The sequence below is a fragment of the Colletes gigas genome, unplaced genomic scaffold, assembly GCF_013123115.1.
Source record: "Colletes gigas isolate AHSC1104 unplaced genomic scaffold, ASM1312311v1 Colletes_gigas_Sc00001, whole genome shotgun sequence".
Classification (NCBI taxonomy): Eukaryota; Metazoa; Arthropoda; class Insecta; order Hymenoptera; family Colletidae; genus Colletes; species Colletes gigas.
Window position 1 is genome coordinate 2,926,660 of NW_025106630.1, and position 23,336 is coordinate 2,949,995.

Below are 23,336 nucleotides of genomic sequence, written 5' to 3' on the forward strand. Positions count from 1 at the left end.
GCAGTGTAGATTTAATTTCATTTTTTAACGTAAGATACAAAATTTTTCAATAAAAATCTTTTTCGTTTGTACCGCGGTTTTTAAATAGCTCTGTAAACAATGGCGAAAATAATTCGTTTTTTTCACTGGAATTGTACGTCTGTGAAACATTAGTGCCTTCATAGCCATTTAGAGCGGCCAACTATTAATGATATACAGGGTGTTCGCCCATCCATGGGAAAAAATTTAAAAAATAAGACGAAAATCAAGAATATCAATTTCTTGACCGAGGCTTTATTAAAATGTTATTAACAAAATTAAATTACAAAATTTTAAATCGTTCTGGAAAAATTATATTTAGTTACGGGGGTCAATTACAATCATTCTTGGTCAATAGACATAACCCGGAATTCTTAACCATTTTCGAGAAAAAAATTCGAATAGGTAAACAAATTTTTGGACGAATTTAAAAAATTTCAAATCATACTAAAAAAATTATATTTAGTTACGGGGGTCAATTACAATCATTCTTGGTCAATAGACATAACCCGGAATTCTTAACCATTTTCGAGAAAAAAATTCGAATAGGTAAACAAATTTTTGGACGAAATTAAAAAATTTCAAATTATACTAAAAAAATTATATTTAGTTACGGGGGTCAATTACAATCATTCTTGGTCAATAGATATAACCCGGAATTCTTAACCATTTTCGAGAAAAAAATTCGAATAGGTAAACAAATTTTTGGACGAAATTAAAAAATTTCAAATCATACTAAAAAAATTATATTTAGTTACTGGGGTCAATTACAATCACTTTTGGTCAATAGACATAGCCCTGAATTCTTAACCATTTTCGAGAAAAAAATTCGAATAGGTAAACAAATTTTTGAACGAAATTAAAAAATTTCAAATCATACTAAAAAAATTATATTTAGTTACGGGGGTCAATTACAATCATTCTTGGTCAATAGACATACCCCGGAATTCTTAACCATTTTCGAGAAAAAAATTCGAATAGGTAAACAAATTTTTGAACGAAATTAAAAAATTTCAAATCATACTAAAAAAATTATATTTAGTTACTGGGGTCAATTACAATCACTTTTGGTCAATAGACATAGCCCTGAATTCTTAACCATTTTCGATAAAAAAATTCGAATAGGTAAACAAATTTTTGGACGAAATTAAAAAATTTCAAATCATACTAAAAAAATTATATTTAGTTACAGGGGTGAATTACATGCATTTTTGGTGAATAGACCTGCCCCCGAAATCCTACCCACTTTCTAGAAAAAAATTCAGTACGAGCGGAACTTTAAACGTTAATAACTTTTTAACGAAGCCTCCATCAACAAATTAGTATTCTTGATTTTCGTCTTATTTCGGCCTCTAGAATCTCCCATTAAAATTTTTCCCATGGTTGGCTGAACATTCTGTATACAGGGTGAGGCATTTTAAACAGGTCACCTGAATAACTCGCTTGTTTTTGAAGATAGGAGAAAATGCATTAGACCAAACTTATTTGGTATCGGGGGGCTCATAATCTGGTATTACCAATTTTTTTGTAGGTGGAGGCGTCAAGGAGATATGAAGGTCAACTTTGTTTTTTTAAATGGAACAGTATATTTTATTACTTACATTCTGATAGAGTGTTTCAAGGCGAATACAATGACCTATTATTAAGGTCATTCAAGGTCACCCAAAGTCAACTGCAATAGAAAATAAATTGTGTCAAAGCACTCTTCGAACACTTGGATACTTTGATACTGCTATTACAAGTGTTCAAAATGGCGACCTTGAACATGGATACATAGTCTAAATCGTTGCAATACTGATGACACTGCCTGGCAAATTTCATTTGTATCTATTACAGAGCAAGCTCTTCTTATACGTTCTTGCATGTCAAGTTTGGTAGTTGGTTTTTCGCGGTACACTTCTGCCTTTAATTTTCCCCACAAATAAAAATCGAGAGGTGTCAGGTCTGGGGATCGTGCCGGCCATTTGTTACTTCCTGATCGACCTACCCAAGAATCTCCAAATTTTCTATTTAGAAATTCTGTAACATTGCGTGCTGAATGAGCAGGGCATCCGTCTTGCTGGAACCACATGGATTGTCGTATGTCCAGTGAAGTGTCTTCTAACAATTCTGGCAAAACGTCTTCTAAGATTCTCAGGTACTTACTACTATTTAGCGTGCCATCAATAAAATATGGACCAATTATTTTATTATGAAGAAGACCGCACCAGACGTTTACAGACCAAGGTCTCTGTTTGTCGACTTCTCTCAACCATCGTGGATTATCTACCGACCAGTAGTGCATGTTGTGACGGTTAATTGCTCCATGGTTTGTAAATGTGGCCTCATCGGTAAATAACAATTTACTCAAGAACATTTCATCGTCTTGTAGTTTTTGTAAGCCCCATTCACAAAATTGTAAACGTTTTGTATAATCATTTTCAGTTAATTGTTGATGAAGTGATATGTGGAACGGATGAAATTTGTTAATGTGTAATATTCGTAAAATACTTCGTTGACTGATGCCACTTTCGCGTTCCAGTTGTCTTGTACTAACATGTGGATCTTGTATTACAGCTGCTACAATATTTATCGAGTTTCCATCATCAGTTGCTCGTTTGGCAAAATTACGTGTTTTCTTATCCACAGTTCCAGTTTCTTGGAACTTTTTCATAATGTTTGTAAAGACAGAAAGTGAAGGTCTATTATTACGATCGGGAAATCTTTCATCATACACACGTACCGCTTCCCTCATAATTTTATGACATTCACCATAAATAAGAACCATTTCTACTTTCTCTGCTATCATGTAATGTATGTATTTTAGAAAACTGAACACTTAGACTAAATAAATATTACGAAGCTGTGCTCTAGTCGGTAGTAAAATTACCAATAATGTTTGAGGATACGGATAAGCGTACAATGTGATTGAATGTTTGTTTATCTTTTGTGACCCGTGTCACGCAATACACACACGTGATACACAAGTATTCGAAATGTACTCTGACACAATTTATTTTCTATTGCAGTTGACTTTGGGTGACCTTGAATGACCTTAATAATAGGTCATTGTATTCGCCTTGAAACACTCTATCAGAATGTAAGTAATAAAATATACTGTTCCATTTAAAAAAACAAAGTTGACCTTCATATCTCCTTGACGCCTCCACCTACAAAAAAATTGGTAATACCAGATTATGAGCCCCCCGATACCAAATAAGTTTGGTCTAATGCATTTTCTCCTATCTTCAAAAACAAGCGAGTTATTCAGGTGACCTGTTTAAAATGCCTCACCCTGTATATAGCACCACGCTTAGAACAATGCATATTATTAATTGTGTTTTACATCTTGTCGATGTTGATACGGTATTGTTTTCCTTTAACCCTCGAATGGCGGACCGTCTTAACGACCATTTTGACCCTTTGCCTGAATTTTATTATTTCTCATTCAAGTAAAAAATTTCTTATTGGAAATTTATTAAAAAATGACCGGAATCAATCATTAGATCTATTTTACAATTTCTCGCTCCTGAAATTTATATTTATTAGAGTTTCCCTTTCTATCCCCATTTATCAATGTCTATCAACGGTCGTATATAAATTAGTTTGCAATTAAAAGATGATTTTATTTACAAAGTTTTAAAAGCAGTCCTTCGTTGATGCAAAGTGATTAAACGTGTGATTAACGAGAGAATTTGCAAAGTTCTTTGCAAAAAGAAAATAATATATAACTAACGATAATAGAATCGAGAACGTTTTTTGTAACAATCGTCGAAATTTCTCACGAACGCGACGTCAAGGCGAATTGGAGGTGGTTTTACGAAACATTTTTACGTTTCGAACCACGTTGCAGTAAATGCTTTTTAGTCGTCGAATAGGGTACTGTAAATAGCGTAAATGAAACATGATAGCGATTCCAAATTCTCGACTGCCAATGTGTTACAAAAAAAAAAATTTTAAACAATTTTCTAAATGTACGCGTACAGCGAACCAAGCTATAGGTATAGGCGCACACACATAGCGTACGATTATTAAAATATTTGACACCGTAACTATTACGAAATCTGTATATTACACAGTACGAGACTCGAAGGGGTTTTAAGATCGATTGTGTCTTATTTAATGCTACGGTGTAAAAAAAAAATATATAGCGTGTATATTTTTTGTTCGTATAGAGGATATTTAACAAATTGTCGAGAATAATATTAAATATTGTTATTACGCGTAGCTGCGTGCAAATGGCACTGAACGTCGCATTATAAAAGATGGTACGTTAGAATTGTTACGAAGATGCTTGTTCGTAGGCAAAGTCTTCTATTTACGCCATCGTGGATCAGAGAGTTGAAACGTGTTTTTTTTTTTTTACTGTATGCTAATAAACTGAGCCAACGTGAGCTAATAAATTTAATCGATCCTGCTCCGAGTCTTGGACCTCCTGGTCCCGCTATCTTTTCTCAATTTTATATAAATAATTGATTTCTCTGGAACGAATAGATCTTTAATAAACGTCGATGATGGGATTTGCGTGCACAGTGAGCTACGAAAATATTAAAATGCTTGTAAATTAAATCAAATAGTTGGAAATATTGTTATTGTTACAGTAAAACACAAAATACAGGGTGTTCGGACACCCCTGGGAAAAATTTTAATGGGAGATTTTAGAGGCCAAAATAAGACGAAAATCAAGAATACCAATTTTTTGATGGAGGCTTCGTTAAAGAGTTATTTACGTTTAAAGTTCCACCTGTGAGCAGCGTGAACCACTATCGTGCGCGCGCAGCTGTTCGTAGATTGCCGTTCTACAGACGGAACTTTAAACATTAATATCTCTTTAACGGAGCTTCAATCAAGAAATTGGTATTCTTGATTTTCGTCTCATTTTGGTCTCTAGAATCTCCGAGTAAAATTTTTCCCCCGAGGTGGCCGAACACCCTGTATTTACGAGACTCGAAGAATATATTGTAAGGTTTGTAGCAGTCGCGAAGCATTTATACGAAAAAAAAATTATAGAAAGATGTGTGTGTACTTCTTGAAAATTTGTCTATAGAATTATGGTATGCTTTGTTTTATGTGCAACAATATCTTGGTAACTTTGGTATTCGTTTACGTACCTTTTGCAAACGTTAGAATAGCTTTACCAAAACGTTTTTAGAGAGTCTTAAAAATTAACGAGACCGTAATTTTCAAAATTGAAAATATACAGCTAGGAGTATAAGGAAAGGGAAATTGTAAGACGAAATGAGAGTTTTAAAAATTAGACGCATTTTCGTTTATTCTTTTTATTTATCAACGTTATCGACAATTTACGAAACAGTGAATATTTAAAAATCCTCCTTCTGTTCTCCAGTTCCAGATTAACGAAAGAATAATAGGCGAAGAATTCTAACATTGTAAATATTGTATATAGAGCGAGTGTGCGTTTCGAATATGCGTACGATAAATAATTATAAATATGTATGTATATAATATAGTATCACGCCGACGATGATGCCAGCTATGTTAATATTAAAATTACTGGAACTATTAATCATGATAATACATGTAGAAAAAGGGTAGTAATGGCTGCAGTTACGTTTAGGATATTGTATAATAACGAGTAATAAACGAAATATCGAGCAAGAGCGATGGCGTAACGGAATAACGATATTATTAGGTAGCTCCTCGAGAACTCGTAATGTTATTTTCAATATAATTGTACTCGGTAATAGACAGAGTAACGATACTTACGCGACGATTATGTATCGGACTACAAGGAAGCCCTCTCCTTTCATTTTTACGAAAGAAAGAAATATATGACGATGAAAATTTTTACGTGATCTCGTTACTCATCCTCCATTAAAAAAACACCCGACGACAGTTTTAATTATTAATATAAAATTCAAAATCTGTGTGTTTGTGATTCCCCCATAACGTCAACTATTTTATTTCATACGAGATAGACGTATGTAAAGTAGGAATTACAGTAGTGCCCACATAAATGACCAAACTCGGAATCGGATTCGGTCATTTATGTGGGCAAGGTTAGTTCTCAGAATTCAACGAAGAGCTGAGAAAAATTTGAATGGGAGATTCTAGAGGTCAAAATAAAACGAAAATCAAGAATACTAATTTGTTGATGGAGGCTTCGTTAAAAAGTTATTAACGTTTAAAGATCCACCCATACTGAATTTTTTTCTAGAAAATGGTTAAGATTAAGGGGGTATGTCTATTGACCAAAAGTGATTGTAATTGACCCCTGTAACTAAGTATATTTTTTTTAGTATGATTTGAAAATTTTTAATTTCGTCGAAAAATTTGTCCACTTACTTAATTTTTTTCTCGAAAATGGTTAGGATTTCGGGGCTATATCTATTCACCAAAAATGCCTGTAATTGACCCCTGTAACTATATATAATTTTTTTAGTATGATTCGAAATTTTTTAATTTCGTCCAAACATTTCAGTAGCTACTCGAATTTTTTTCTCGAAAGTGGGTAGGATTTCGAGGGTATGTCTATTGACACAAAATGATTGTAATTGAGCGCCGCAATCAAAAATTAATTTTTCAGGATGATTTGGAATTTTTTAATTTAATTTTTTAATAACTTTTTAATGAAGCCTCAGTCAAGAAATTGATATTCTTGATTTTCGTCTTATTTTGGCCTCTAGAATCTCCCATTAAAATTTTTCCCAGGGGTGGTCGAACACCCTGTATATTATTGTAAAATTAGATTTATTATAAAAATTCCTTACCGAAAATATAATCTGAGGCCTGAAATTGTTCCCCGATGTGAATCTTTGTAGCATTATAACTTTTGAACAGATTGGATGATTTTAAAGTTTCAAAATGCGAACAACGCGTATTTTGATGTAGAATACGTAGACATTCCAAAAATGTTCGAAAAGTTGTTCCTTAATCCCGTAAAATGAAAAAAACCCCATAAAAATGGTTCAATTTTCAAACGGCCATAACTCCTATAATAATGAATATATTTCAATGAAATTTTGAGGGGAACTAGAGTTCATGGATACCTACAAAAATGTACTAAACAACTTCTCTGTACAACGCCAACCAAATTTATTAAAAATGAAAATCAATGTTTTAAGAAAAATCAACAGGTACTAGCTATTGAAATTCGGCGAAAAAAAAATTTCAAATCGTTCTGGAAAAATTATTTTCAGTTGCAGGAATTAATTACAATAATTTTTGGTCAATAGTTATACCCCCGAAATTCTATCCATTTTCAAGGAAAAAATTAGAATTGCTAAACAAATTACACTGCGAAATTAAAATATTTTAAATCATTCTGGAAAAATTATTTTCGAATGCGAAGTTCAATTACAATCATTTTTGGTCAACAGACATACCCCCAAAATCCTAACCATTTTCGAGACAAAAATTCGAGAAGGTATGAAATTTTTCGACAAAATTAAAAAATTTCAAATTATTCTAAAAAAATTATTTTTATTTGCTCGAGTCAATTGCAATCATTTTTGGTGAATAGATATACCCCCGAAATTCCGCGCATTTTCGAGAAAAAAATTCAGTACGAGCGGAAGTTTAAACATTAATAACTTTTTAATGAAGCCTCAGTCAAGAAATTGATATTCTTGATTTTCGTCTTATTTTGGTCTCTAGTATCTCCCATTAAAATTTTCCCCAGTTCAAATTACACTTGATGGGGATAACTCTGGTCACTTATGTGGGCAAAAATCCGGTCACTTATATGAGCACTACTGTACTTATTTGTAATCGTATAAATTGTTTAAGACGCGAGAATTTTATGCTAAAATAACGGGTTTCTAGAGTTTTTAGAGTATTAAAATTTATTATTTTTGTAATAAGTGTTCCATGTGTATTCGTTCAGCTTCTCACATAACGTGTTCACATTTACACTGTCGCAAATACGATTTACATGGTCTATCTTTATAAATACAGTACATCATGTTCGCATACACGCAAAAACATCCCACACTCAGGCTTCGGAATATTAGTTATTAATCCTATGCAAAATAGAGACAACGAGAAGAAAACTAAAGTTATACTTATACTTATTTATCGGGAATAGAATCGTTACTTGATTTGTAACTTAACGGGACAGGCATCACAGCAAAACAGTTGCGAACTTCGAATATCAAAATAGAATTTCACAATAAAATTTGAACGATAGAAAATTAAAAATTAATATTTCTTAATTTTAATTAATACATTAATCATCGAAGCTTGACAACCTTTGGAGTATATGTATATTTCTTTCGTTATTTTAAATCTACCACTTATATTGGCCGCAGAAAATTTCTTTTCTTTTCAAATGGTCCCTTTAATTTGTCGTTTTTATCGTTTACGGAAATACAGCGCCATTCTCTCGAGTATTGAAATCTAGTTGCATTCAGCTGTATGATAGATCAATTTGTAAAAGAGATCGAACGTCGAAGCAACACGAGATCTGGTTGCGAGGTATACCATTTAACAAAAATATAGCTTTTCGATTTTCTATCTATCGAGTTCTAAAATACTGGTGAAATATACGTAAAATTTTTACTATTCTAATTCTAACGATATACACGTAGAAAGCTTATGCAGATCCTAGCTTACGAGATTATCGTTTAAACGTATCAACATGTTTATCCATAAAAGAACAAATTTGATCCAACGAGCGAATTTCGTTATTTACACGTTAACGCGAATAGTTCGCAACTTTCAATACTCGTTTTCGTGTTTTTAAATAGGTAACAATATCATCATTTTGTAAATGATGCAAACGTCTAAATATCATTTGTATACGTAACAAAATAATTACACGAACGTTTACAACATTACACGCGTCATTCGATGTCACGATATAGCAGATATTGTTTCTCAAATATTCATCTACATAACGTTCGTACAATTTGTTAAGTTCTAGATAACAGTTCGATGGTATTTTACACGACGCAATAGACTACGGAGGAATAGTATTAAAATAGTTTGGCAAATGAAGATGAGCAGTTCGAAGGAGGCAAATGAAAGAAACACGGTCGCAGAAACTGTTTTCGTTTTTGGAACATTTTGTTCTAACAAAATATTTCGCGAGAAATGTTTCCAAGTCGAACAACGTTTACGTTCTGCATGGATATGATATGGAATGATCGATCATCGCACCTTGCAATAAGCATACAATTATTTCTTCTCTCTCTTCTTTCCCGCGTCGTTGATTGTTCAACTCTTCTTCCTCGGAAGCATGAGTGCCAGTAATCCTCCAACTGTAAATAATCGATCGTTTAAAATGCTATTTAATGTATGCATTTTCCTATCGTTTGCCAATAATTTGAATACAGTATAGTTTTGAAACTTAAAGAAAACATAAACAAACTCTGTGTTAAAATTATTCTTTGGAATATTGTGGTTGCAGTAAAGAATCTGTTTACAAAACACAAGCAAACTATGTGTTAAAATAATTCTTTGGAATATTGTGGTTGCAGTAAAGAACTACTGTGAAGAATCTATTTCTTGTTATCGTTATTCGTTACGAAATAGAGTAGCAAGTAAAGATTAGGAAGTGATTTATAGCTACGTGTAGTTTACATCTTATTAGAGAAAGATAATCTTCATTTAAAAATTTTATAGTTGAAAAGTTTACAGAATTTTCGTTCGAATTATGACTCGAACGTGTTTGGATAAGTTTCGGGAGCTTCGAGACTCGAAGAAAAGATTAAAGCTAGTTATCGTAGAAATAAAATTGTTCACTTACGAATCACTAGACCGCCGACCAAGAAAATGGGCACTTCGCAACTGATGTCGAGCAACATTCCGAAAGCCAAATTGCTAGCGATCGCGCCGATTCTGCCAAAGCAGGTCATCATACACATCGCGACAGCGCCCACGCGAGTTGGAAATATGTCGACCACGATGCTACCCATTACGAAATTCGCGGTTACTATCGTCAACGAGAACAGGCAGGTCACGATCAGTATTTGCAACGAGGACCTGACGAAGTATATACCGAAACCAAACGCGCCAGCCAACAGCATCGTTGTCACTGAAAACGATTAAAACAAACGCGATTAAAACACGGTCGAAGAATTCTCAAGAAAAATAGCCCAAGTGCCAAAAAGGTAATCTTTTGTATTTAATTTCATGTAAATTTGTGATCAAAGATAAAATAAGCGTGTAACTTTTCATTTCTCTTACTAAATTTAAAAAAGGACACTGCAAGTACTGATTCTAATAAGAAAATTAGCGCAAGTACCAAAAAGGTAATCTTTTGTATTTAATTTTACGAAAATTTGTGACGTAAAGATAAAATAAGCGTGTAACTTTTCATTTCTCTTACTAAATTTAAAAAAGGACACTGCAAGTACTGATTCTATTAAGAAAAATAGCGCAAGTGCCAAAAAGGTAATCTTTTGTATTTAATTTCACGTAAATTTGTGACGTAAAGATAAAATAAGCGTGTAACTTTTCATTTCTCTTACTAAATTTAAAAAAGGACACTGCAAGTACTGATTCTATTAAGAAAAATAGCGCAAGTGCCAAAAAGGTAATCTTTTGTATTTAATTTCACGTAAATTTATGACGTAAAGACAAAATAAGCATGTAACTTTTCATTTCTCTTACTAAATTTAAAAAAAGGACACTGCAAGTACTGATTCTAATAAGAAAATTAGCGCAAGTGCCAAAAAGTAAACTTTTGTATTTAATTTCACGTAAATTTATTACGTAAAGACAAAATAAGCGTGTAACTTTCCATTTCTCTTACTAAATTTAAAAAAGGACACTGCAAGTACTGATTCTATTAAGAAAAATAGCGCAAGTGCCAAAAAGTAAACATTTGTATTTAATTTCACGCGAATTTGCGACCAAAGATAAAATAAGCGTATAACTTTTCATTTTTCTTGATTAACTTTTAATCTCGAATTAAAATGGGCGAAATTAAAAATACCGAGACCAACAAAGACAGTTCCAAAATGAATTCGCCGCGTAAGTGGAGGACTCGTACATCTTTGATTGGTTTGCTCGAATTAAAATAATTTTATCACGTTTACCTGGCATCGTTCGTCGACCAACGCGATTCGCCAGATAGCCGGACGCGATGTTACCGAGCAAGCAGAACGCGTTGATCGTCAACGAATTGATAAACACCATTTTGTCCATGTTGGGACTGCAATTGCTCATGGCGGTCGGTGACTCGACCAAAATGTTGGGCGGAGGCGTCGCGATCCGTTGCAGATCAGTTTCGTGCATTAGCCTGCAAACGCTCACGGTTCGGTTAGGGTATTGATTATGATAGTTCTCGAAACGATTGAACAACTCTGGCAGCCACAAACCCAAACCGTAATACCTGAAAATAATTAATTTTATTCGTACAACGTGTCGATGTACCTGCATCCAGCAAATTAAATAGAGACATGTAATAATTGAACATTAGAGCTTGCAATATTTTGTGTTTCAATCTTATAATAATAGTAAAATAATAAACTCTGTTCGATCAATATATTGATGTAGTCTGGAACGGTAGAGACAAATAATAATTGAACATTAAAGCTTGCAATATTTTGTTTTTGAATCTTATAATATTAGTAAAATAATTAATTCTGTTCGATCAATATATTGATGTAGTCTGGAACGAGCAAATTAAATAGAGACAAATAATAATTGAACATTAGAGCTTGCAATATTTTGTGTTTCAATCTTATAATATTAGTAAAATAATTAACTCTGTTCGATCAATATATTGATGTAGTCTGGAACGAGCAAATTAAATAGAGACAAATAATAATTGAACATTAGAGCTTGCAATATTTTGTGTTTCAATCTTATAATATTAGTAAAATGATTAATTCTGTTCGATCAACATATCGATGTACTTGAAACGAGCAAATTAAATAGAGTAAAATTAAACACTAGAGCTTGCAATATTTTGTGTTTTGTATTGGTCAGCATTTTAATGAGTATGCTCTAACGTAACGCAAAGTGTGTGTTTTATGAAAAAATTTACCCAAACATGTTTGTGAAATAAATGGCCCAAGTGAGGAGCGCGTATTGCAGAAGCGGCGGTGACGCAAGAGAACGCATTTGTTGCCAAATATTTTTCAATAATTCCGTTAATATGCCCGATCCGGAGAGGGCTGTCTTGTTGTTGCTAGTATTTACAGTATCATCGGGCAACAAGATTTTCACCTATATAAAGAAATAGACGATCATTGTCACGTAATTATTTTCATTTTTAAATAATAAAGCGATTTTCGACGATGGATTGAAATTATTGTGGTCCCTTTTTTTTAGAAAAATTTTTATTACTTACGGGGTATTCGTCCTCGTGTTGGCCAGTGTTTATCGCGAAGATTTTTCGTAAAATCGCCAATGCTTCTTCCGTTTTGCCTTGAGAGATTAAGAACTTTGGGCTCTCGGGGTATCTGGTGGCTACCAGGGTGACCATTAACGTTGGTATTCCAATCATGGCCAAGAAGAGTCGCCAAGAGTTGTACAGAATGCCGTTGAATTGAAGCGATATTGGCAGTGGTATGATTATCCAAGCCAAACCTGGAAAAGGAAGAGTAATTATTATCTTCACCCCTCAATTTCGAAATAAAGAAGCAAGCTATTATTATTGAAATAATAGAGCAACTGAAAGTATAGGATAGGCTCCTTTAGAAAATTTGTTAAACTTTACCAGGTAGAATTAACCAGGAAAGGGTCCAAAAGAACCCCACGTAGCAGATCGATTTTACCCTTTGTTTTTCCGCGTGAAATTCACCAAGGTACGTATAGATCAATGATCCAGGCGCACCGATGCTGCAGAAAATTATTTATAAAAAATAAAAAAACCAAAGAAAATTTGTAGATCGCGATTAAAAAGACGAAAGAATACTTACAAAAATCCATTGAGAGCTCTGAAAATCAACAGGACTTGGAAGCTCTGCGAAAGGCTTCCTCCGATCGACAAAATGCTATCGAACAGCATAGTTAGGAGAAGAATGTATCTTCTGCCATAAGCGTCAGCGAATACTCCCCAGAAAAGGGAACTGATCACTCCTCCTAAAAAAGAAAATATGATCTAAATATCTGGCGTAAACAAAGGCCCGTATCTCTGTTACTATCGATTGTATCGAACATTTATACGGAACAAAAGTGTTTCTAAATTTAATTTCCAATTAGTTTCGTTATCTATGTTTTCCTTGTAAAAGCAACGACAAGAGAGATATCTCGTTTTCTGACTCTTCGTATAAGAAAATTCTATTTGACCCATCGACGAGAAAAATTGGGAAAAAAACTATTGCAACAAGTTCACGTTTCTTGGTATTAATTTTAAGACTGTAAGTCTATGGTGCCTCTCTCTGATAAATAGTAGTCTTAACGGCAAAGTTAATCGACGTTAATCGCGCGAGCAGTGAGTAGGACGTTATATAAAAACTGTTCTTCAATTTTCCTAATGAAATAAGTGCTATCGAACGTGTCTAATACGTTGCAATAAATGTGCACGTTGATAGAAATAACGTATGCTTCGATGGAACTGACCTAGCCGTCTCGGAACCCCCCCATTTTGGAACTGTTTCAAAGTCTGTTCTACCGATCAACCGTGGCTACCGTATGCATTAGGTTCAAATCGTCTGTTTCCTAACTAGGTAAACTTTCCGTTTTCACAGACGATGTGTTTTAATAATTAAACGTAACACGCTAAGAGGAAGCGTTCACAGAATAAAAATACAATACTCGACGCGAGATACTGCGTTTTGTTTGTAAATAGGTGGAAGTAGTTCAACTACGTTCGATCTTACGAAAGAATTATTCCAGCGTAAAAGTTGCCATAACTCGAACAACTTTTTTTCAAAGCATTTCCCTTTATTCTTTTATGCACACACTGGACTAATAGCAGTGCCTCGATTATTGCAAAAAATTGGAATTTCCACTGACGGAGGTAAAATTCTTTTACAAGGGTTTTAAATTTCTGTATAATTTATTTATTGATAGTTTGGTTCGATAGTATACCAAATGGATAATTTGTATTGTTTTAAAATTTCATAGCTCTTGAAGAGTTTATATTTAATATTTTTCCGTATGTACACTCGACTAACAGTAGTGCCTCGATTATTGCAAAAAATTGGAATTTCCACTGATGGAGGTAAAATTCTTTTACAAGGGTTTTAAATTTCTGTATAATTCATTTATTGATAGTTTGGTTCGATGGTATACCAAATAATCAAATTCACGTTAATTATCTGTCTGTAGAATTTAATTTCAAATGGATAATTTGTATTGTTTTAAAATTTCGTAGCTCTTGAAGAGTTTGTGTTTGACAAATACTTTGAACGAACAATGTTTGATAAAAGTTTCCGTACCCACGAGGAAGGAGACGTTCAGGAGACCTTTTTGTTCAGATGATAAGTTCAGATCACATTCCGCGGATGGCAAGATGTATGCGTTTATGCCATTTTGGCAACCGACGCAGATGAACATCGCGCCGCAGAGAAATAGAAAACAATAGTGAAACCTTCCATATCCTGAGGATTAAAAATTAAATTAGTCGTGGGGCTCGTGCTAAATAGAAACCACTAAATTATTAGTGGACTTAAACTACATATTCAACTCTTAGAAAAAGAAACAAGAAGAAAGTATTTATTTGAATTTTTATTCAATTCTAAGGCTAGTGTTCCCAAGATAGCTTGTGATATTTAAAAAAAAATATTCCAATTTCCTCAGCTTTATGTTTGCTAAATTTAAGAAATTTTAGAAATAAATTTTTCAATTTTGATATCTTAATACTAAATATACAGGGTGTTCGGCAACCCCTAGGAAAAATTTTAATGGGGGATTCTAGAGGCCAAAATAAGACGAAAATCATGAATACTAATTTGTTGATTGAGGCTTCGTTAAAAAGTTATTAACGTTTAAAGTTCCGCCCGTACTGAATTTTTTTTCCGAAAATGCGCAAGATTTCGGGGGTATGTCTATTCACCAAAAATGATTGTAATTGACCCCCGCAACCGAAAATAATTTTTCCAAAACGATTTGAAATTTTTTTTTCCGCCGAAAAATTTCACACCTCGAATTTTTTTCTAGAAAGTGGATAGGATTTCGGAGGTTTGTGTATTCACCAAAAATGATTGTAATTGACCCCCACAACCGAAAATAATTTTTCCAGAACGATTTGAAATGTTTGAATTTAATTGTTAATAACTTTTTAACGAAGCCTCCATCAACAAATTGTTATCCTTCATTTTCGTCTTATTTTGGCCTCTAGAATCCCCCATTAAAATTTTTCCCGGGGGTGGCCGAACCCTGTATAATAAATTCTCTATTTTTAAAGCGTTGGAAGTGTGTCTATCTGTTACAGCTATTTTTTCCTTGCTAATCTGGATTATCTCGTATTATTATTCATCTCCCTAAATTAATCTGGATTAAAAAGGTTTTATCGTATTCCTTACCGCAGAGTTTGATAGCTTTCTCGAAGTCTGCAGTTCCTTCCTTACCGCCATGATTATTTTCTAAAATAAACAAAAATTAAATTAATTTCTCTCGAGATTTTACTTCTCAAGTAACGGAATCTAAATGCACAATATTTTCTGAAAAATATAGTCAATTCCAATCACACGTTTGTAATTCTCGAACGAGGATTACGTGAATTAATTTTGCCATTATTTTTTTAATTCTGCTAAACTCAAATGAATGTATATAGTTGTTATTGCATAAAAAACAAATATTTATTTTCAAGCAAAAATGTTGTCTTTTAATGCACGAGCAACTAGATAATTTCACGATTATTTAGTTCTTATTTGCCACGTGTTGATCGACAAGGACGTTATTGCTGTAGATGTTAAAAGCATTTGCATGCTCTTGTGTTTGTTATCGTTTCCTCAAATTTTTAATGTAAATTCCGCGATATTTACGAAACAAAATTAAAACACCCAATTCTTTCAGTTTTTATTTTCATCGCATTGTTCTACGTTAATACGAATAGAAAAACATAAAAGAGCTGACGTTTCTTTTTCGTTAATTTTTTTTATCAAAAATGTTATTATACCGATATGTTCTTAATTATAAACTGTAGTACGAAAACATCCGCGATATCAAATGCGATAAGCATTTTAGCCCCAAGTATTTCGTAAGAATTTTCCATACGTAGAGTAGGATACTATTCTTGATGTTCTATCGAGTAGCTTTTAATTACTATTAGCACAATCAAGATAGTGACACCAGCAATTGATGGTAAATGCACAGTAGGTGAAGTCCATTAAATTTGTCTTTACAAGAGATCGAGATAACTCTAGTCGGAAAGAATAGTATTTAACTCGTTGAATAAATGAACTGCAGTGGTTATAAAATCAGTGATTAAATACAAAGGGAGATTTTATCTCGTTGAACAGAGTATTATACTAATTATTTGATTGGTAAATTTGTGCCAATCAAATGCAAATAACAAGTTTCTATTATCGAAACGATCGAATAATTTTTCATAATTTTAACGTGTCGGGAAGTCGATCGAATTCAAACACTGAATTAAAAATCTGTTACTCGTCCTGTTTAGGTGATTTCATCTTTAATGTATATTTATATACCCGTTTAATAGTTTACACCGCGTGTAATATAATATCGTTATCGAGCAGGTCTGTCTAAAGTTTGTATAGAAATTTTGGCGCGAAAACACTATCGGTGTCTCTTGATTTCAAGTTATGGCTCGTTTCGAATTAACGTGGATGGTTTGGTCACACGCATCGGTGAATCAATTCCAGCGCAAGTGGTTAACCGAACAGTCTTGTCTCTCTATTAGTACAGATAATGGAGGTTCTACTGTATATCATTATAAGGCTGCTTTAATCGGATCTGTCAGGTTCCTACGATGAAAACGATACCAAATATGAATGTATTTCGATGATTTCAAGTCAAACAAGGAGGAGGAATATAAAATAAATACAGTTGGGCCTCTGTAGATCGAAGCATTACTAATTTCTCTTTGTACATACTGGATAACAAAACAATTGAACAAATAAAATAAACCAGTTGGTATCCATGACTCGAGGAGGTGGTTCAAGCAAACTGTTACATTTTTAATTAAACGATCAATGGTATTATTCTTTTATCGACGACGACACGTTTGCCTCGCGAAATAATACCAGTTGTTGGCTGTTTTCAAAAAATTTTTATCCCTCACGAAAGTACAATGACAGATTTGTAAAATGCGCCTCGTGTGCTTAACCTCTGCCGGCCGCCATTGTAAAAGCGCGTGGTCGCTTTTGGTAGGTTTCTGCGTCAGGTTAATTATGCCATTGTGTATGTGAAATGCAATTGTGCCTCAAGGTTGAGGTCAATTAATATTAACAAAAAAACTTGGTGTGCCTAACCCTTCCCCCCCATGATCCAACCTTGTGCTCGATGACGCATATAAATCGCTGTGAAAAGTCATTGTGCGATCGATCTGCCAGGAGTTTGCAACTAGGTGGGGTTAGGCAAACTAAATGCTTATTGGGGAACATAAAATTTAAAAAAAGACGTGTTCTCGAGCCGTACTGTTCCCGAGATATTCTAAAAGTGTGTTCTCAACGCCTCCATTTTGGGATACTTTCGCCCTTCCCAAAATGAACGTCGGTCGATTTAGAAAATACGTGTCAAATATTCGATCGAAAACTACCTTTCCTATAAATTTTATTAAAATCAATTTTAAAATTCCACGTGGCGGGCGTACAATACGATTCGTAAATCAGCGTAAGTAGAAATGGCGAGCAATGGACAGACGCGTTAGGCAAATCGTGTTCATTTGCGCACGAAACAAATTTTGTCATAGTTAATATTCGTATCGTTTCTTTAATTTGTGTTCACGTTAATTTTCATTAGTCTCGTTACATTTTTTTTTGCATGGATATCGAAACACTGTCGATCTCGGTTATTCGATCTGTTATTAATTTAAAAAAAAATAGTTGACTGCAAGTATTTTCACCGTATCGGCGTTGATCGCCGCTGTAAAATCTTTCCGTCGGTATTGTCGAATGTTTATATGCGACAGAACATTGATCAGCGCCCTTGGAAGTTAAAAATAAAAAGAATATACCGTAAGAAAGGATCCAAGATAATTGCATCGACCGACCAACTGTAAACACGAAGCAAATGAAGCGCTAATTGAAGGAACAATTGTATTTTGACATTTCGGTGGGGTCCATTATGCAACCGCGTGCGCATTCAAGTGCACGGCGATGCACCTGCAGATCGGTTACGCGTATTTTTCTTTTTTTTTTTTTTTCAGCAAGCACATCGACGAACAGAGACGATCGAAGTGTTGGACGAAATTATATCACCGACGATGAAAGGAAGTAATTATTACGACATCGATAATAATGATCCCTTTGATCATTGATCTACGGAGACACCCACCGACAGATGTCACATTCCGTGAAATTTGAAAAGAAGCCAATTATGCTTTTTCAGAAACTGGTACGCGTCGTAAACTAGAAGCGAAATAGTCGTTTACTACGAGTTTAGCCAACGTAAGAGGGATCAGTTATTTTTCTGTAAGAATGCACAGTGTCGACGAGCTCCTCCTACGTTTACCTGTTTATCGTTTGGCTTTTTTTAAAAAAGTGCATTTGGTGATTTCGTAAATATTTGATATTATTTAAAACCGGGCTGTCGAGATTTGCGTTGGTATTTATTTTCTAATCTGACGAAACGATTAATTTTTCGCAACAGCGGTGACGCAAGAAACAAAATTCTGACAATTTTTGAGTCAATAACCGAGGAACGATCACGTTCGCGAGCCGATTGACGTAAAAATGTCGAGTATCGCGCGCTCGGGCGCACCTGAGAATGCATTTACGGCGGACTCGTTTCTGCGTAAATGCGATACCGGTTGAAATTGTTATTAATTTGATTATTGTCGCGCTATTTAGCGACGATGCGCAACTGCAATCACTGACGCAAGAAGAAAACTGGCGAGGCACGTTCCCGCATATTTTTCATTGATGTCGGCGAATTCGCTGAGATAGTTGCGTTTCCGATTGTTTACGAAAAAAAGCGCGTATGCTGCGTATTCAGTTTCGAATATTTAGGGTCGAGTGTATCTTCCAATTGAAGTTAACTGACCATTAAACAGAAGTTGAGAAATGTATCGAAGTATGTTATTAAAGTTATTATTGTCAGATTTTGTTGAGATCTCTCGTGTTACTAATGCTGTTCCATCGAAAGAAAGACACCGAATAAAACCTGAATAAATATTTCATAGATTGTTGATAGATCAAGACGGTGCTCGTAAAATGAAAATTAATAAAAAGAACTGCGGAAGACATTTTACGGTTTAAATTACGTTTTTCAGGAGTTCAATCTTTGTTTAACACTAGAACTACCAAATCAGTCAAAATGACCCATTCGTAATTTCTAATAAAACTTGTAAAAAATTTACTCGACCGAATGTTTGAAAATTTATCGTAATTTTCTATGAGAGAATATATAAACACTTATTTCCATTGCATTATATATTTCTTCGCGTATCTATCGTTTCAATTTCTTTGGTACAAATAAACACACTATAATTGTCGGTAGTTCTATTGTTAATAAGCCTGGGCATTTTAATTTATATACGAAGCTTTAAACGATTCTATCCGAAAATTGAATATTTAAACGTTGTTCTTGTTATTTATTATGCGTTTTTTGTAGTCCATGCATGAATTCTATGTACTTGAACTTCGTCGTTGTGTAACACTATAGTCGAGCATGTTGAAATTTTGTGCATGTTCCAGAATGGTAAATAGCGACAAAGCTAACGTAGATTCTCAAATAGTGTTTAATCGAGAGGAAACAAAGTATAGAAATGATACAAATTATTAGATTGAATTTTTCCATTTCTATGGATCTATCCATGCGTTAGAATTATCAGATGTTTCTAAATGATTATGTCATTTGTACTCATTGAATACTATCTATACAATAGAGATAGAGTTAAATGACTATATTAAAGATATCATCATATTATTCAGATTTATAATGTATGTAAGATCGTAATCGATTCGTACAATGTTTGTTAGAATGATATACATATGTAGATTTATCGTTTACCATATCGAAGAAGACCAAAGTACAGGATCGAAATCATTTTCTACAAAGAAGATGATTTCACCGATATCGATCAAATTATTCTTCTAATTTATCATACTAAAAAAGACCAAAGTATGAGACCACAAACTGCATGAAACTACGTGCTGCAGCTTTAATTTCGTACTTAGGGTATCAACAGGATCGAAACCATTTTATATAAAGAAGTTAATTTCACCGATATCGATCAAATTATTCTTCTAATTTATCGTACCAAAGAAGACCAAGGTATGAGACCACAAACTGCATGAAATTACGTGCTGCAGCTTTAATTTCGTACTTAGGGTATCAACAGGATCGAAACCATTTTATATAAAGAAGTTAATTTCACCGATATCGATCAAATTATTCTTCTAATTTATCGTACCAAAGAAGACCAAGGTATGAGACCACAAACTGCATGAAACGACGTGCTGCAGCTTTAACACTAGAGCCGACAATTATAGCGTGTTTATTTGTACCAAAGAAATTGAAACGATAGATACGCGAAGAAATATATAATGCAATGGAAATAAGTGTTTATATATTCTTTTATAGAAAATTACGATAAATTTTCAAAAATTCAGTCGAGTAAATTTTTTACAAGTTTTATTAGAAATTACGAATGAGTCATTTTGACTGGTTTGGTAGTTCTAGTGTTAATTTCGTACTTAGGGTATCAACAGGATCGAAATCATTTTCTACAAAGAAGCTGATTTCACCGATATCGATCAAATTATTTCTCTAATTTATCGTACCAAAGAAAACCAAAGTATGAGACCAAAATTTCGTACTGATATATTTTTCCATTCGCTCGTTCCCCAAAGGAAAGCCCAAAACAGATCGATCGGAAAATTCATCGGTGAAATTTAATTCCACCGATCGCCCGGAACACAGCTTCGTTACCATCTCGATTGTTAATTTGGATCAACACTCGTATACTTTTACGAACATCGTTTTTCCCCGATGTATGTCCCCGTTTCCCATGTTAGAAATCACTAAAGAGAGCCGTTGTCAAAAATTTAGCATACTGACCCACTGAGAAGGATAGAGATGCTATTTGGTTCACCATCGCTCCCAAAGAACTGCCTTCTGTCTGTCAATATCTGGCCGAGTACTGGTCTGCGAAAAGTCGGCGGGATCCTCCGTTGTTTCGTTGCCGTCGCGATCGAGACGGAAAACGTCCACGTGATAGACGGTCGCGGCGCTTTTAAGTATTATCACGCATGTGCACGATCAGTCGACGACGAATGGGAGCGGGATCCTTCGACGCCGAAAATCGTCTCCCTACCTGGCTCGATCGATCAAATCCGCGCACGTTCGCAACGCGAATTGACGCACTCGACATTCCTTTCTCCGTTTCGCGATGTAAAACGTGCGAATCCCACGGCCGTACGCGCGTAACCGAATTTTCGTATTTTCCACGTGACGAAAATCGCCTTCGTGGGACGCGCGCTTCTACCGCCCGCCACGGCGAGACCTTTGTTAATCGACGAGTGCCGGTAACGGCGTTCGATCCCGAGAAGTACGATTATTATTTGCTCTTCCGTAATTGGTCTATACACAGGGCGTTGAAAAGAATGGTTCAGGGGCTTAGAGAACGTATAGAAGTCACTAAACTGACGACGAGTAAAAAGGTACTTGGATGGACGCTGCTCGACAAAATATTAGCCTCGTCGAGAGACGAAGTTAGAACACTTTTAGGGCTCGACGAAATGCTCCGCGATCCATTTCGATCGGATGGATGAGAATATATTGTTGGTCGGCGAAATTTTCATAGTTTTATGCAACATTTCTGCGTGTAATGGTCTTCGTCGGAGCACTTACTGAAACAACGTTAATTTCTGTAAATAAATCGAGTGAACTCGAACATAGTTCGAAATAGTAAATTACAGGGCGTTCGACCACCTCTGGGAAAAATTTTAATGAAAGATTCTAGAGGCTAAATAAGACGAAGATCAAGGCTACTAATTTGTTATTGAAGACTTCGTTAAAAAGTTATTAATGTTTAAACTTCCGCCCGTACGGAATTTTTTTCTAGAAAGTGGGTAGGATTTCGGGGGTATGTCTATTCACCAAAAATGCTTGTAATTGACCCCTGTAACTTAATATAATTTTTTTAGTGTGATTTTAAATTTTTTAATTTTGTCGAAAAATTTCACACCTCGAATTTTTTTCTCGAAAATGGTTAGGATTTCAAGGGTATGTCTATTGACTATAAATGATTGTAATTGACCCCTGCAACCAAAAATAATTTTCCCGGAACGATTTGAAATTTTTTAATTTTGTCGAAATATTTCACATCTTCTCGAATTGTTTTCTCGAAAGTGGGTAGGATTTCGGGGTATGTCTATTCACCAAAAAATGCTTGTAATTGACCCCTGTAACTAATATAATTTTTTTGGTATGATGTTCAATTTTTTAATTTTGTCGAAAAATTTCACACCTTGTCGAATTTTTTTCTCGAAAGTGGGTAGAATTTCGAGGGTATGTCTATTGACCAAAAATGATTGTAATTGTCCCCCGCAGCCGAAAATAATTTTTCCAGAACGATTTGAAATTTTCTTTTTCGCCGAAAAATTTGTCTACCTATTCGAATTTTTTTCTCGAAAATGCGTAGGATTTTGGGAGTATGACTATTGATAAAAAATGCTTGTAATTGACACCTGTAACTAAATATAATTTTTTCAGCATGATTTGAAATTTTTTAATTTCGTCTCAAAGTTCCAGTATCTACTCGAATTTTTTTCACGAAAATAGTTAGGATTTCGGGGGTATGTCTTTTGACCAAAAATGCTTGTAGTTGACCCCTGTGACTGAAAATAATTTTTTCGTGAATGATTTGAAATTTTGTTATTTAATTTTGTTAATAACTTTTTAATGAAGCCTCAGTGAAGAAATTGATATTCTTGATTATTCGTCTTATTTTTTAAATTTTTCCAAGGGGTGTGTCGTCTTATTTAGTTTGTAAATACGAAGTTGTACATTTTAATAACGTGTACTAGTGTTGGGCATTGTTCGAGCATAATTTTATTTAAATTATTCCATTTATTCGCTATCTTGCGAAACACGCAGTAAATTCTTTTGTTTCATTATATCTGACCCCTCGGAAATTATAAATAGAAACAGATATTTTATACGAAGCGTAATATCTTACGATTAAAACATATAGTTGATTCATTGGTTCAAAGTGTTATAAATATTTATTCGAGTCTTCTTTATTATAGTAACACGAGCGAAGGTGTGACAGTTAAATAGAATATCGATTCATTCCTAATTCTTCGGGTCAACGAGCCTAATTGCAAAAAGACCGCACCCACGACAAA

At 34.2% G+C, this 23,336-nt stretch overlaps 1 protein-coding gene across 1 annotated transcript; it reads right to left on the minus strand.

The window, feature by feature from the left end:
- Positions 1-7,696: 7,696 nt before the first annotated feature.
- LOC122404445 (synaptic vesicle glycoprotein 2C-like) lies at positions 7,697-21,123 on the minus strand. The gene is made up of 10 exons (XM_043408411.1): positions 21,046-21,123; positions 15,381-15,440; positions 14,295-14,456; positions 12,831-12,993; positions 12,629-12,750; positions 12,260-12,498; positions 11,954-12,135; positions 11,001-11,296; positions 9,707-9,994; positions 7,697-9,218 (listed from the first exon to the last, which is right to left on the minus strand). Exons 1-10 carry the CDS (start codon positions 21,080-21,082, stop codon positions 9,175-9,177), a joined length of 1,593 nt encoding a protein of 530 aa, XP_043264346.1. The 5' UTR covers positions 21,083-21,123; the 3' UTR covers positions 7,697-9,174.
- Between the last annotated feature and the right edge of the window lie 2,213 nt (positions 21,124-23,336).